The following is a 14,662-nucleotide window of genomic DNA, read 5'->3' on the forward strand; positions in this document are numbered from 1 at the left end:
CACTGCCATCTTATACTATATTTCTGCAAGTTTTACTTTATTAGATGTCATCTCATAATGTTTTTTTGTCTTTTGTGGAATCAAATTGTAGTGAATTATCATGGCTCAATGCTGCATAAATGCAACACTAAAATGCAGCTAATTAAACATCAGCATTTTACTTCCTGATGTACACAAGTTCATAAAAGCTGTAGCTTTAAAAGCAAATATTTAAAAGGAAATGCAGGCAACTTGCTATGTGATCTCATATTCATTTCATTATAAGAGGGTGGATTGTAGATGCGAAAGGACTTTCCATGTTTAGTTGCCTTCGTGTGGAATGCAGAAATTATTGTAGTGTAATAACTTTAAGATTTAAACTCCCTGCCTCTTTACAGATGCTAGTTTACTCCTTCCCGAACTCCACAGATCTAGATAAACCAGTAAGATGAGACCAGGCCACATTATCCCTCTGTTTTCTCGGGAACATAGTTTTTATATAATCAATAAAAGATGTGATTGGCAGTGGGGGTACAGTATATTTAATTTAAAGCCAGTTTGTTTTCAAACATCCATGAACTACCAGGTACCTTTATCTTATTGAATTATCAGAGTGTGTTTTGTTAATTCCCGTTTCGTTCAGATTGAGTACCAGAACGAGGGTATCGATGCTGCCTTAGTGCAGTATGAGGACAACAGGCCGATCCTGGACATGTTCCTGCAGAAGCCCATGGGCCTGCTGTCCCTTCTGGATGAGGAGAGCCGCTTCCCCCAGGCCACCGACCAGACACTCGTGGGTAAGGAGAAGGAGGACATGTTACGGGAAAACATTTTAAACTGAATTTGAGAAAACACTTCTTTACACAGCGTGTAGTTAGAGTATGAAATAGTCTTCGTGCTAGTGTAGTGCAAGCTAAAATCATGGGTTCCTTTAAATCAGAGCTAGATAAGATTTTAACAACTCTGAGCTATTAGTTAAGTTCTCCCCAAACGAGCTTGATGGGCTGAATGGCCTCCTCTCGTTTGCAAATTTCTTATGTTCTTATGAGGGCAAACCACTGTCATTCCGAAGTTCATGCTTTTTTTAGACATTGTATCTCAGCATAGCATATTTTCGACATGATACTGAAAATTGCTAAACGTTATGATAATATTGTAATAATATAACTCATGACCCTGCGGTTGGAAGATGGATGAAAACAATATGACATTGTACTTAAAATGCTTACTGTTATATAATGTAATACCAATTAAAAATGCAACTTAATATAAGCAATTAAAAGAAACATCCCAAATTTAACAGTGGGGGGAGATTTAACAATACGCATTTGTAAAGTTTAAGAAATGTGCAAAACATTTACCTTATGTCCAGATTAAAAGGCATTGTTGTGTGTGTAGTAAGAGCAAATTAATACTTCTCAATGTATCCAAATTAGCATTTTTCCCCCTACTTTTTAAAGATAAGATTGAAGATAATCTGCGATGCAAGTATTTCTGGAGGCCAAAGCGTGTCGAGCTGTGTTTTGGGATTCAGCATTATGCAGGAAAGGTAGGGAACCTGCGCCAAATAGAAATTGTTGTTTTATCTTAGAACAAATTCTCAGATACTTAGATTATGCATGGAGAAGTCGCAGCTATTTGCTTCTGAAACGGAGATGAGTTGAAATATGATACCTGTATTACTTAGAGATGTATATCAATATATAATATTTGTGTGATTCTTAAAGGTAGGAATATGAATTGAATCTGTCGGCGCACGTCAGTTGAAGTTGAAGTGTCCTGTGTCCCAACGCTACATTCCGTAGGTCCTATATAACGCAGATGCCTTCCTGGAGAAGAACCGGGACACTCTGCCAGCAGACATCGTTGTCGTTCTGAGGACCTCGGAGAACAAGCTCCTGCAGCAGCTCTTTTCCAGCCCCCTTACCAAAACCGGTGGGTAGAGGCAGGTCGCATGCTCCTCAGTTCTCTTCTGGTAGGTTCTAAGCAAAGTTCTCAAGAGGGTTTGTACTGGAAGTCCATCTGAATGGCCGGAGGTGGGCTTGTGAGAGTGATGCAATCCTGATGCCAGCAAGTCCTCAAGGAGAGTCCTCAGAAACAATTAGGTTGCCCTGTTTAGCATGTGGACACCCCTGCGGGTGGGCCTCCACTTGTTCTGCTTTGTTCCATCCCCAAGCCTCCCTCCCCAGACAGTCAGAATAAAGCTCCCTTCCCCTTTATCTCTCCAGAGCTCCACTCCCACTGGAACAGTCTGTTTTGATTTTCGCTAAGCCGTCCTCCTTGGATTCCAGCTGCTCCCCACTATCTCCAGTTTTTGGTGAAGTGGGATTTTTTGCTCTGATAAGGTTCCCAAATACCCAAGGGATGAATAAACAGTATTTAGATTTGCATAAAAGAAGTAGTGAACTTTCCCCCAATATTTTCTTTGGAAACAGGAAGGGTAATAGGAATTAGCCATTTCTGAGATTGTGGCCACTAGGGTGAGCAGATTGCCTAGACGTGTGTTAAAGCATTTGTTGAGACCGAGATATTCAACGCACACAACAAATAAATCTCTTACTCAATTTCTACCTTGGTTAAGCTTCCATCTGAAACACAGTGATCTCCTTTGAGGCTTTGCGAGGCTGAGGGGAGTCTTTAGTGGGTGGCATACTTTGTTTGGGCTGCTGAAATGCTACTCCTGAAGTATCGATCGTTGCTGCGCATAGGTTACAGGCTGGCGGCCCCATAATGTGGCTTTACCACAGCCGGTCGAGGTGTATGGCAGGACTTGCATTGTCAGATTGTACCACTATAATCAAAGTGTTGCTGTTGCTACAGAGGTTAAATGGAAATTAGCAGTAGAAGGACTTTCATGTGTCTCTCTCTGGGCATAGAAGATCTTTCAGCCATTTTGGGAAAACAACGCTCTCTCTTTTATTATCATTTTATTTTATTGTATTTATGTTTTCCATGACCAGTTATTCAATAAAGGGTAGTGGTCAGCCTGGACCCTATCCCAGAAAGTGCCCTGGACAGGAGGCCCGTCTATTGCAGGGCACACTCACCTGAACAAACTGTAAGATATTCAGAATCACCATGTCACCTAACTATATAATGTATGTGAGCTATATAATAGGGCAGAAAAGTATCTTCTTTCAGAAAAATCGTCTTTGAAACGCACTCTTTAAGGCAATATCGGGGGGAAAGTGCATACAATTTTATGCAATTTTCTGGACTGGCAGTCTTTTTTAAAGTGCTGGTTGTCTGCAGCATTCAATTTTTGAAAATTGTGGTGATTTGTACACTTTTAACCAGAGCTCGGGATTCTAGCTTCTATGGCCCTTTGCCACTAGGTGGCAACCTTGTAGATGCTCCATTATGCCTAGTTCATACTTCGGTTATCCATGTGCACTTACAGTTTGCATGGTTGTATGCACAGACTCTTGTATATGTACTACATTTGTCTGTGGATCCAGACGGTCACGGGTGGCACATTGGTATAACAGTAATATTCCACCAGACCAACAGAGGGCAGATGTATTGAAACAAACGCAAATACAAGCAGTATAGTGAAATAGGCAAACTTTTATGAACTGTTTTAAAGATGTTTCTGTGCTTGGGCAATATTAAGGGAACACAGCATTTTGAAATCTTTGTGACAAATTCCCAACCCGTGGGGTGAATTTTGTTGTTAGCATTTCAGAGTGCAGGTGGTTGCTGCCTTTGCCGGTCGCCTCCTCACCACTGGCTCTAGCTATACAGCTGCTCGCCGTAGCGTCAACTACAAAACAGTGGTTGACCACTGTTCTGTCAAAATTAGTGCTAGCACCTACTGAAAACACCTAGTCAATTTCCTTGTACATGTGCAGAGATCGGACCAGATACTCTATGTAAACACTTTTTCTATGATCAGAATGATAGCAAAAATGGTTGGCAGGTTTGAAGAACTGTTTGCAGAAATATTTATATTTATATTCCTTATTATAGGATTAGAAAGAATCCCAGATGTCTACAAACTAAAAAAAACTATGTTTGTACTGCAACACCATATACCTATGCGTGTTTTTGAGTCAATGTTATCATTGTTTTGAGTTTAGTTGGTACAATTTAGTATAGGAACATGTTGTTTCAATTTTTGAGTGTTTTGCGGCCTCGCACTCCACTGTGCAGTGTCCAAGACCAGTCCCGATGACGAAAATTGCATCATAATCGCCACTTGGGTTTTGGCGCTGCCACATCATTGTGAAGTAAGAACCAGCCTTTACTCATTTGTACACATGGCTCAGAATGACAAATGTAGCTGAATTCTGAGGAGAGTGAAACTGTGAATATGCAATGCTCTCACGTTTGGATACTGACCCTGGATGTTATGTTATGGTTGTCATTACGTTGATCCAGAAAAAAATGTTGATAGACAGTTGATGGGCAAAAGTATCGGGACACCTGGCCATTACACTCACAGGAACTTTTATGGCATCCCATTCTAAATCTATAGGCATCAATACGGAGTTGGTCCCCCTTTACAGCTATAACAGCTGCCACTCTTCTGAAGGCTTTCCATAAGTTTATGGAGTATGTCTATGGGAATTTTGCTCATTCATCCAGAAGACTATTTCTGAGGTCAGGCAATGATGTTGGACGTGAGAATTGTTGAAATTGCCTTGTTATGCATAAAAATTTCCCCTCACTGGAATTACAGGGCCTAGCCCAGCCGCTGAAAAACACCCCATACCATTATCCCTCCTCCACCAAACTTCGCGGTTGACATAATGCAGTCAGGCAGGTAAAGTTCTCCTGGCATCTGCCAAACTCAGACTCATCTATCTGACTGTCAGACAGAGAAGTGTGATTCATCACTCCACAGAGCATGTTTCCACTGCTCCAGTGTGCAGTGGTGGTGTCCTTTACACCACTCCATCTGACGCTTTGCATTGCGTTTGGTGATGTGAGGCTTGCATGCAGCTGCCCAGCCATGGAAGCCCATCCATGAAGCTCCATGAAGCTGCTACTTTGTGGCAGAGTTTCTGCTGTTCCTAAATGCTTCCACTTTGCAATAATACCACTTACAGTTGACCTTGGAATATCAATCAGGGAAGACGTATCACAAACGGACTTACTGCAAAGGTGGCATCGTATGACAGTATTATGCTTGAATTCACTGAGCTCTACAGAACAATCCAAATGTTCATAAACCTGCCTGCAGTTAGATGCTTGATTTTATACACCTGTAGCAATGGGTCTGAATGAAACACTTTAATTCAGTGATTGAGAGTTCTGTCCCAATACTTTTGTCCATATAGTGTACATAATTGTACAGCGAGATTATGGTACTATATGTTTGTATTATGGGATTCTTTGGTCACCTTTTTAATTCCCAGTAATGTGTCTAGCTTTACAAATAGATCCAAATAGTGAATCAAATATGTAAATTTAACATATCTGTTACATTATCTGAAAAAGATATTTTGGTAAACTGATTAGCTGTATACCCGCCCTGTGAGGCATAAGGGTGCTGTAAGCTCTTCTCACTAACTTGACTAGCTTTAGCAGAGCAGAGAAGCTAAAGATAACAAGTGACCAGGAATCGCAAGCTGGTGGACCACAGACCCCCTGGCATTACTTGTTGTTTTTACAAAAGCTTGAAAGGTGGGTACAGAGACACATTGCTGCTCCCTCAGAGGAAATAGAATGTATTTGCAGACAGATTCCTCCAAGTGGGGGGTAACTTCCTGCATCCATGTTTGCATTGGCTCAGGCCAGCATGGAGCAGCTCCAGTAGGGCCTCTGAGGTCTGTGGTTAGGGATTTGAGCCTATCCCACATGGGAAGGTGGGAGTAGGACAAACCAGTGGCCACCCTGCATCCCAACGAGACACTGGGTCTGCAACTGGAAGCACAGTGTGAAAAGGACATTTCACCAAGTCTTTATGATACTTTCTCACTGAACAGGAAAGGATTTTTGTACGGGTTTGACTTTTGTTTCTTAGCATTTTCATAGGACAGCAGGCTCCAGTGAAAAGGAACTCCTGTACCACACTGTACCTTATAAATCACGTCTTGAAGATTTTTTTGTCACGTAGAACTTCAACTTTGCCGAATTTGTATGGATGAGTAAATTAAATACAAGTAATTACCAATCTGAGAACTAAAACCAAGAGTTTGCCGTAGTACAGCAATCATTCCATTGATAGGACTATGTTTTAATTTGTCGATGTATAATATTTAAGTATGAATTTGTCACAATACAATTAAGGGGTATTTTTATGCAGAAATACGTTCAGAATTTTGCTATTACCCATATATTTTGAGTGATGATATCCTTCCATCCATCCATTTTCCAAACCGCTTATCCTACTGGGTTGCGGGGGGTCCGGTGAGTGATGATATTTTAAGCAATATTGATAGTATGTAATTCCTTTTTAAGAATGAATAGGAAAAGTGTAGTCTAGTTATTTCGTTTCTATTTGTATCATTTTAAGACTTTCGAAAATCGTGCGAAATACTGTAAGTCTGTAAGCGTGTTTTGCCAGCGTTTTTAGGCTGTAACACGTTTGGACACGTTGAGAAAGGATCTGCTCTCTCTCTCTGATATGGAAAAACAATATGAAGACAAGAGGAGTCCCAGTATGCTAACTGACTTCTGCTGGACCCGTAAGAGGGATGTTCCTAAAGCCAAGTTCAACAGAAAATCACTTCTACCTTTTAGCTGAGTCACTTCCAACATGCACATATACTGTAAATATATCTGTAGCATAAAATTAATTGTGTGTCACCCAAAATCCTTGCCTGATAGGGAATTTTTCATTATGTGAATTCTGCACAAAAAATACTGTAGGATTTGTGACAGTAAAAATTTGTTAACCAGTGTTATTGATGTTTATCTCTATATATGTCTCGTCTCACGTCGCAGAAGCATTTTCTTCTCAGCGTCTGAATCGTTGGATTTGACGCAAATCCTTTCAAATAGAGGGGCTGATAGGTGGCTGTTTTGGAAATGCTGTTAAAAATGTGTCAGTATATCAGAAATCCAGCCAAGAAGCCTGTAGATAATGCATGTAGATAGATTGCATGTGTAGGAGACAACATCATCTGTCAGGTGTGTTTAATTGGGCTGATGTTGAGAACCACTCTACCTGACTGCAGTGATTAAACGCCTGACACATCATTGGTCTTGAAAACTGGTGTTAGACTGTTACATTCCTATAATATTTACTATAAATCTATTCACACCACGGAGTTCTAATGCTGTGGGCTCTTTATAAATAAGAGGTATAAGAAGAGTGATTTCTGACACTCTGGTGTGCTGTGTACTCACCATGGTGTGTCCTGAAATGATGTTATGTTTGGGGGGATGTTTCAAAAAAAGAAGATGAAGGTTTGGGAGATTGTATGAAGGCTATGTTAGGGACCGTGGCAGTTTGGTGTCTAGCTGGAGTTTGGAGTTCCTGTGTTGTTGCCATGGTGGCGGTGAATTTACATAAGTAATTCCACTGAAGGGTCTTGGCAGTGGCCCAAAGTCACTGTAGTGTGTGAAATGGGGACTTTGTAAAGGAAGCCGAGGTGTAAAATCTGCTAAACACTAAGCCAACTGTAATGCACCTCCATCGCCCGCAGAGAAAGCCAGGGAGTGCCTTTTGTGTTCGCGAACTATCAGCCATGCAACATTGTTATTTATAACAATACGAGCCTTGTCCTGCTGATAATTATTGTCTCATTTTTATTATTATCTGTACAGTGGTATTTTAGAATTGTCCTGTGCAAAAAGCGTTCCTTTTGACGAAATGTGCGGAAACCTAACCAATATACTGTATGTCCGCTGAGGGTTACCTACGGGCTATGGAGTCACTGGACTATTCAGTTAACACACCTCTGCTGATTCCAGGCATGTGAGGAGTTTGTCATGGGGGGAGATAGGTGGAACAAGGTATCACCTTTCAATGCTTTTGAGAGAGTAAATTGGGAAGTGCGTGTTTTGAGTCAGCAGTCCTCTGGATTCCACGGCTCATGTCCCACTATGCCATTGCTAAGGAGCGGCACGCTGGAGTCACCCTGGCCTAACAGCCCCTATAATGCACGGGTATGTAGCACCGGCAAAGCCAATTACACCGTGGCTATTTGATGATGGATCCCTCCTGATGGCAACGCATGGCATTTAAATATACAGCCCCTGGACTCTGGAAATCGTCCCAGGCGCAGAGCGAGCGAGGGATTGCAAGCCGGGGGTAATCTCATTCGACGTGGTTGCTGAGTTTCCGGATCCCATTCCAAAGGAAGGGAAGATAATGACTCGTGACCCTGCTTCCGCCAGCCGAGGGCTCTCGGCTCCCCAACGGTCGGGGATTGTCGGCTGCGTGAGCCGGCTGAGCCTCGACATCTGAACCGTGGGGCCCATTGAGGGTCCCCTGAAAGAGAGGCATGGTGTCGTATATCGAAAGCGGGGATTGCTGTTTAATCCTGGGCACTTCGGCTCGTCAGGAGAAATTCAATACTGCTGCCACACTTCTTTTTTCTGCTCTGTGTGTGTGCATGCACGGGTGCGCGTGTATAGGCGTGTGTGTGTTTGTGTGATTTTCACCATGCTTAATTTTCAAAGTGAGCACGCCGATGCCCGGAGCACAGTCAGGGTGGGGAAGTTCCTCTTCTCTCACAAAGGGGCTTTTGCTAAGAGAAACACACTGACCAGAAATGATCAATCTGATCCCCCAGCTTCAATGGTGCTAAACTGGAGTTCAGACTCAAGTGCACTACTTGTGCACTGCGTGTAAAACATTTATAGTATTGACAATTAAAGTATGGCTATGTGGTGGGGAGAAACAATATAGCAATAATGAAGAAAAATTTGGAATATGGAAATAATGCACAAAAGTAAAAACATCTACCTTTAATAGAGGGAAAGTTGCATTATTGTCACATGCATTACCATTATATGTGTGTTTTGGTACATAGCACCAAACAGGGGCATGTTCCACTTGAGGGCTCTTCACTTCCCTGGTGATGTCACGTTCCGGAGACCAGGAACGCGCCGTGGCACTCCGCACGCTCGTCCAGCCCTCTGCCGCTAATTCCTCGTGACAGACATGTTCCGACATTCTCCTCCCACAGTGCTAACAGAGAGATCTCCCCCCCCTCCCTCTGAAGAATTCAGTTGCCTCAACTTTTGGTATAGAGCAGTAAAGCCCTCTTCAGCTGGGTCCTGTTTTTCATTCAGGTTTGCGGGACAGTACAGTGTATTTGACCAATGTACGTTTTCTCAGCTCCTCAGCTTTTATCCCTTTGAACCGGCATTTAAATAAGGCTACATTAATGAGAATGTGAATTATGATGATGATTCTTCTTATTATAATTTAGCCCACCCTTCTTGCACACTGATATGCACAGATCAATTGCTCTTGATTAATGTATCCATCCCAAACTTTTAACCTTATTTAGAAAACTGTGGGGCTGAACCATGATCATATTCTTTGGGTGTGTCACACCTGCAGTTATGGGAGATTGCACGGTGCTGTAAGATAGCCAGGGCATGAGCATGTGGCTCCTTTTCCATCTGGTCAGCATGTGACATTGTGTTGTCTAACCATTCTCACAGAATTATGTATCAGAAGATATTTAACCTGCCAAAAATTCCCTTTCAAGAGCATTTATCAGTAAGCTCAGCCACATGAAGATCATGCTGCCCCTGCCAGTTCCCTTCATTCTATTTCTGCCCATTTTGTTGTCCAACGAACTAAAAAATTTCCCCATTAACATTAAACAGTTCATCATTGGACCTATTTTCAACGTTCCTGTGATTCAATTCATGGTAACAGTATATATGAAAATCAGTAGAGCCACTGGGTCACTGACAAGTGTTTCTTTTATATTCTCTGCTTTCTGATGTCACATACTGTGGGCCGTTTAAAGATCCCATTTAGCCTCTGAATGGAGGACGGAAACTGAACACATGAAAAATGCACATACTCAAAGCGGAGGCGGGATTCAAGCCCCCACCCTCAAAGACTGTCAGCAGCACCACCCTCTGAGCTGCACGCTACCTTTCACTCCTGTTGGGTGTATTATGTTCATTATTTTATTACCAAATGGTGTGTACAGAAGATGACATAATGTAGTGATTAAAATAAGCCGTCCCCTCTGAATTATTTTTTAAGCATAATTACTACACTGTAAGATAAGCTGTTTACCATGATACCATGTTTACCATGATATTGCAAAACATGAATGATCCCATCGAATTGTTTCTGTGGACTTTGTGTGGATGAAAAGCCAAAGATGTTGGCAGCCAGAAAAGTCACTGAAGCCGTCTTCAATAAAGGAAATTGGTCACAGGCCTTGCAGAAATATCTAGGGAACAAGCCCTTCTATTTAAAAACCATGACCATATGGTCAGTTTCACTCCTCTCAAACCCTAATGATGGCATCATTACAACAGAGGAACCAAATAAGTCCATTAACTTGGCTGGAGTCAGTAAGGTGTATCTGTTCGGCAAAAGTTCTCCATTTCCGAAGCCTCAGGTTGTGTAGGTGATGCTGTATGCTGAAGTCTTACAGCGCTGTTTTGTCTGAATATTGCAAGTCTGTAATTGCTGCTACCTTTAACAAAATATAACCCAGATTATAGGGGGGTGTGGGGGCACTGGCTTCATTTATATTTTCCACCTTATTAAAAGCAAATAGAAAGTCAAATACGAAGCCTCATCTTGCCAGCTGCTTTCTTGGTTGATTTTACAGAACACCGAAAATTAATAACCTTGCTCAGTGCTGAAATCAGAATTCTGGCATTGTGGGGGTTTTTTTCAGATTCTTGGGTTTGTTTCTCTAGGAGTCGATTTTGTATCACAATGAATAAATATTCTTTCCTGCTTTAGGGGAATGGCTTTGAAAGGAAGGACTTTCTTCCTTTCTTGTTTAACAGTCACGTTAAAGCTCTTTACACGCTGCAGGTTATACCTTCCATATTCCTCCATGGAGCTGAAGCTCTTATACCTCATACAAGCATAACCTGGGGAAAAAACAAGGCTGTTTCCAGTGCATTTGGCTATAAGTGAAAATTAGGTTTTCACGTCTGGTAGGAGTACCTGGGGAAAATGGTTTCTTATGAGAAATGATTAGAGCTTTTTAAATATACTGTAAATGAATATGGATTTCACTAAATGTGTAAAATCTTCAATGAATCAAGCTTTAGCGTTTCAATGATATATTTTGGCATTTATGTTATATATCGGGGGGGCATGGTTAGCACTGTTGCCTCACACCTCTGGGACCCGGGTTCGAGTCTCCGCCTGGGTCACATGTGTGTGGAGTTTGCATGTTCTCCCCATGTCGTCGTGGGGTTTCCTCTGGGTACTCCGGTTTCCCCCCACAGTCCAAAAACATGCTGAGGCTAATTGGACTTGCTAAATTGCTCATAGGAGTACATGTGTGAGTGAATGGTGTGTGAGTGTGCCCTGCGATGGGCTGGCCCCCCATCCTGGGTTGTTCCCTGCCTCGCGCCCATAGCTTCTGGTATAGGCCCCGGACCCCCCACGACCCAGTAGGATAAGCGGTTTGGAAGATGGATGGATGTTATATATCTGATCATTAAAGAAACAAAGAAACATGTTACATGTGGATTCTCCCCAGAACACCATTTATTACATCCCTAGGTAGTTATGAGATGAATCACCTCATGTTTGGTGCAACCACATCACAGAATTTGAGAAGAACAAGCTTTGAGTGCCCTACTCTTTTATATGCTGTTTTTATTTTTAAGCACGTCTATATAATGTGGTAAGAGAGAAGTTGCCCCATTGGCTGAACTCTGTCTACGCCCTACTCCTGATGTCTTGCTGTGTTTTCGTTAAGGTGTGTGGTACAGATGCTCTGTACCATTGTTTATTCTGGGGTAAAAATCTTTGAAACGTGTTAAAATGCTTCCCACTCATTATATAAATACTGCCACCCATGGATTTTGACTTTGATGTCACCAATCCTGCTTCAAAGGCTTCTTTCAGTGGTAATAATCATAGTTTAGCCTCTGAAGACACAGCCAGAGAAAACATTTGGACATCTTGTGCTCTACTTGCTCAAAAACGTTGAGATACTTGGACTGTCGTGCACATGCTTGCTAAATATATGCATTCGTGCATTGTAGTGTTCATTGTAACCTTAACAATAACCAGTGTTGTTGTTGCTGCTCTTTTTCAAAAGGAAATCTGGCAACGTCACGGGCAAAGGTGACTTCAGCTTCCAGGTCACTGCCATCCCAGCTAAATCCTGGACGCTCTAAGGTAAAAGTGATTTTCCCTTGGAGATCCCATTGTTCACCTACACCTCCATAAAAAGTTGTACTCCATGAAACAAGGGTATTATTATTATTCAACTATCGTATTAATCTTTAAACTCCCTTTTTTATTGACTGTAGTGTTATGGAACATTAGTGCAGTATTAGTACACACAGGCTGATCCATCTAACGTAATAAACTTAAAAGCATGTCTTTTCATGATCCCGTGTATCCCACCCTCCAGGTACAGCTAGCCTTTTACTTTCTTGGCTTTACAGTATATTCTTGGCTTTCCACATTCGTATGTTTTGCACTCTGCGGTAAAGCTGATTAATTCTATGGGTGTATCTTGGGGGTTGACCATCACAACCATGGTTCCACACCATGAGCAAACAGGACTGTTTTGTAATCTTAGGCAATTTTAACAATGACTAGAATGGACTGGAGAAATGTATTTAGAAGCACTTTACTTAAAGCTGTAATCTATAATCAATATATCTTATAGATACCTTCGTAATGCATTGTAATAGTCGATATGGCAATTGATAAATCATTACAGCATCTTCTATTGACAGTCATAAGGCATTGTAGTGTAGATTATAATACTTCATATGCTCCAATGAAGCCCTCATCTATAATGCACTATAGATACCCTCACAGTGCATTATAATGGTCAGTATAAGAATTAAGGATGCTTTGTACTGCATTATGTAGATATCTGTAGAGCTTCATAAATCATTTATAAGCATGCATATGCCTTTTTAAAAATATTTATAACCATGTTTATAGTGTTTTATGAATGCATTATAATTTGTTAAGCATGTGTTCATAGATTCTTATAAACATGGCTTTCATAGAAAGTGTTACCATACTTTTTTTAAATGCTGAACCCTCCCATATCCTGGTTAACACCCTCGTCAGTATAAGCTCAGTGGCAAGTCTGTCATCCATGTCATTCTCCTGTGTAAAGTCTTTGACTAGCTTGGACTTGAAAGCTTGTAATGGTATCATTTCACTGTTTGGTGACTGAGGATTCCGCTGTCAACCCCAGGAAGGAACACTGCTGGAGTTACACAGGACAGTTTGACACTAAGTTGACATGGCTTTGTTCTTTGTAGGTTCCCATTGTCACTGCCGTGACAAACATTAAGTTGCGGTTGCTTGAAATTTCTTTCAAAAAGGCTCAGAATCTTGTTGAAGTCACTCCTGCATTCTAATGCAAACGTCCCACAAATGAGGAATTGTGCATATTGGAAATTACTTTGGTTATTTAATTACTCCCAAGCCCTAAACCCTTCTTTCCTGAAGTTTAGTGAAAATTACAGGACTGATGCTGCTGTGCCCAGAGTGAATATGCTCTTTCGTAATAAAGTGTGGCGCATCTTTCTGTCACGCAAAGCCCCTTTTTTTACGCTCTGCCCTCAAGGACAGAACTTAATGGGATTAAGTGGGATAATGTCAGCCGCTTAGATTTCCATTCCCTTCTCTCCCTTTTGTGTTTCCTTTCATATATTTCCAAATGTTACTTCCTGTTTTCATTCCCCCGAATACCTGCTGAAGGTATGAACGTGTTATCTTGCCATAATTATCCTACCTCATGAAATGCTTCTTTTCATGCTGACTTCCACTGAGTTATAATATCTGACTGCAAAATATCTGACTGCATTATGCTGATTCTCTTCAGCTCTCTCTGTGAAAATGTGTTCTGGGTCTCGTTAGCCAACAGGATATTCTTGCATGTTCAGGAGGGTGTTCCTTGTGGTCTCGCTCTGTTGTTACAGAATAATATTGCTTGTGTTAAGGTAAATGGCATAGTTTAAAGATAATCCATTATGACCAATAACACAGGCTAACATGCCATGGAGCCATCTAAACACCCAGACCAAAGACAGGATATTCTAGAAAAATGTGGTTGTGTATATGGTTGACAGTAGTCCTAATAAAATCAAATTCAATCATACTGTACAATAATAATTATAATAACACATACTCTCACTTGTGTGCTAGACATTGACTTGGTAAATACAGTCATTCACTTGTAAATAAAGCACTATTACATTCAGGCTTCTTATACATGTCAAGGATCCAGGTGGGTTTTGAGCGGGGACGAGGAACAGAAAAGGTGGATGATCCACTTGCGGCTCAAAAGACAAACAAGGTTTATTAAATGAACTAAAAAACACTAGCAAAACAAAGGACTACGAGGGGTCAAAAGTAAACAGGAATTAACAAGACTAATTACAAAGATGGGGAAAACAGGTCACAGGTGAAACTAATTAACTCAAAGGAACTGAAACAGGGAAACTAAGAACTAACCAAGAAAACTGGAAACACAGAATCTAACACTGGGGGTAAGAAAACCAGTAAACATAACTAAGGCTCAAAACAAGAAACCAAAACAGAATACAAAAATCACCAGACACGGGAACTAAACTCATACAAAAG

The 14,662-nt window shown here is 41.3% G+C and overlaps 1 protein-coding gene across 1 annotated transcript in view; it reads left to right on the forward strand.

The window, feature by feature from the left end:
* The window catches only part of myo3b (myosin IIIB), a 101,860-nt gene that overhangs the window by 46,615 nt on the left and 40,583 nt on the right, over positions 1-14,662 (forward strand). Inside the window, exons 21-24 of the mRNA XM_049012059.1 lie at positions 623-776; positions 1,440-1,528; positions 1,785-1,914; positions 12,144-12,223. Coding sequence (XP_048868016.1) covers positions 623-776; positions 1,440-1,528; positions 1,785-1,914; positions 12,144-12,223 — 453 coding nt within the window. The remainder of the gene's footprint in view (positions 1-622; positions 777-1,439; positions 1,529-1,784; positions 1,915-12,143; positions 12,224-14,662) is intronic.

Source organism: Brienomyrus brachyistius, chromosome 1 (assembly GCF_023856365.1).
Source record: "Brienomyrus brachyistius isolate T26 chromosome 1, BBRACH_0.4, whole genome shotgun sequence".
NCBI classification, from domain to species: Eukaryota; Metazoa; Chordata; class Actinopteri; order Osteoglossiformes; family Mormyridae; genus Brienomyrus; species Brienomyrus brachyistius.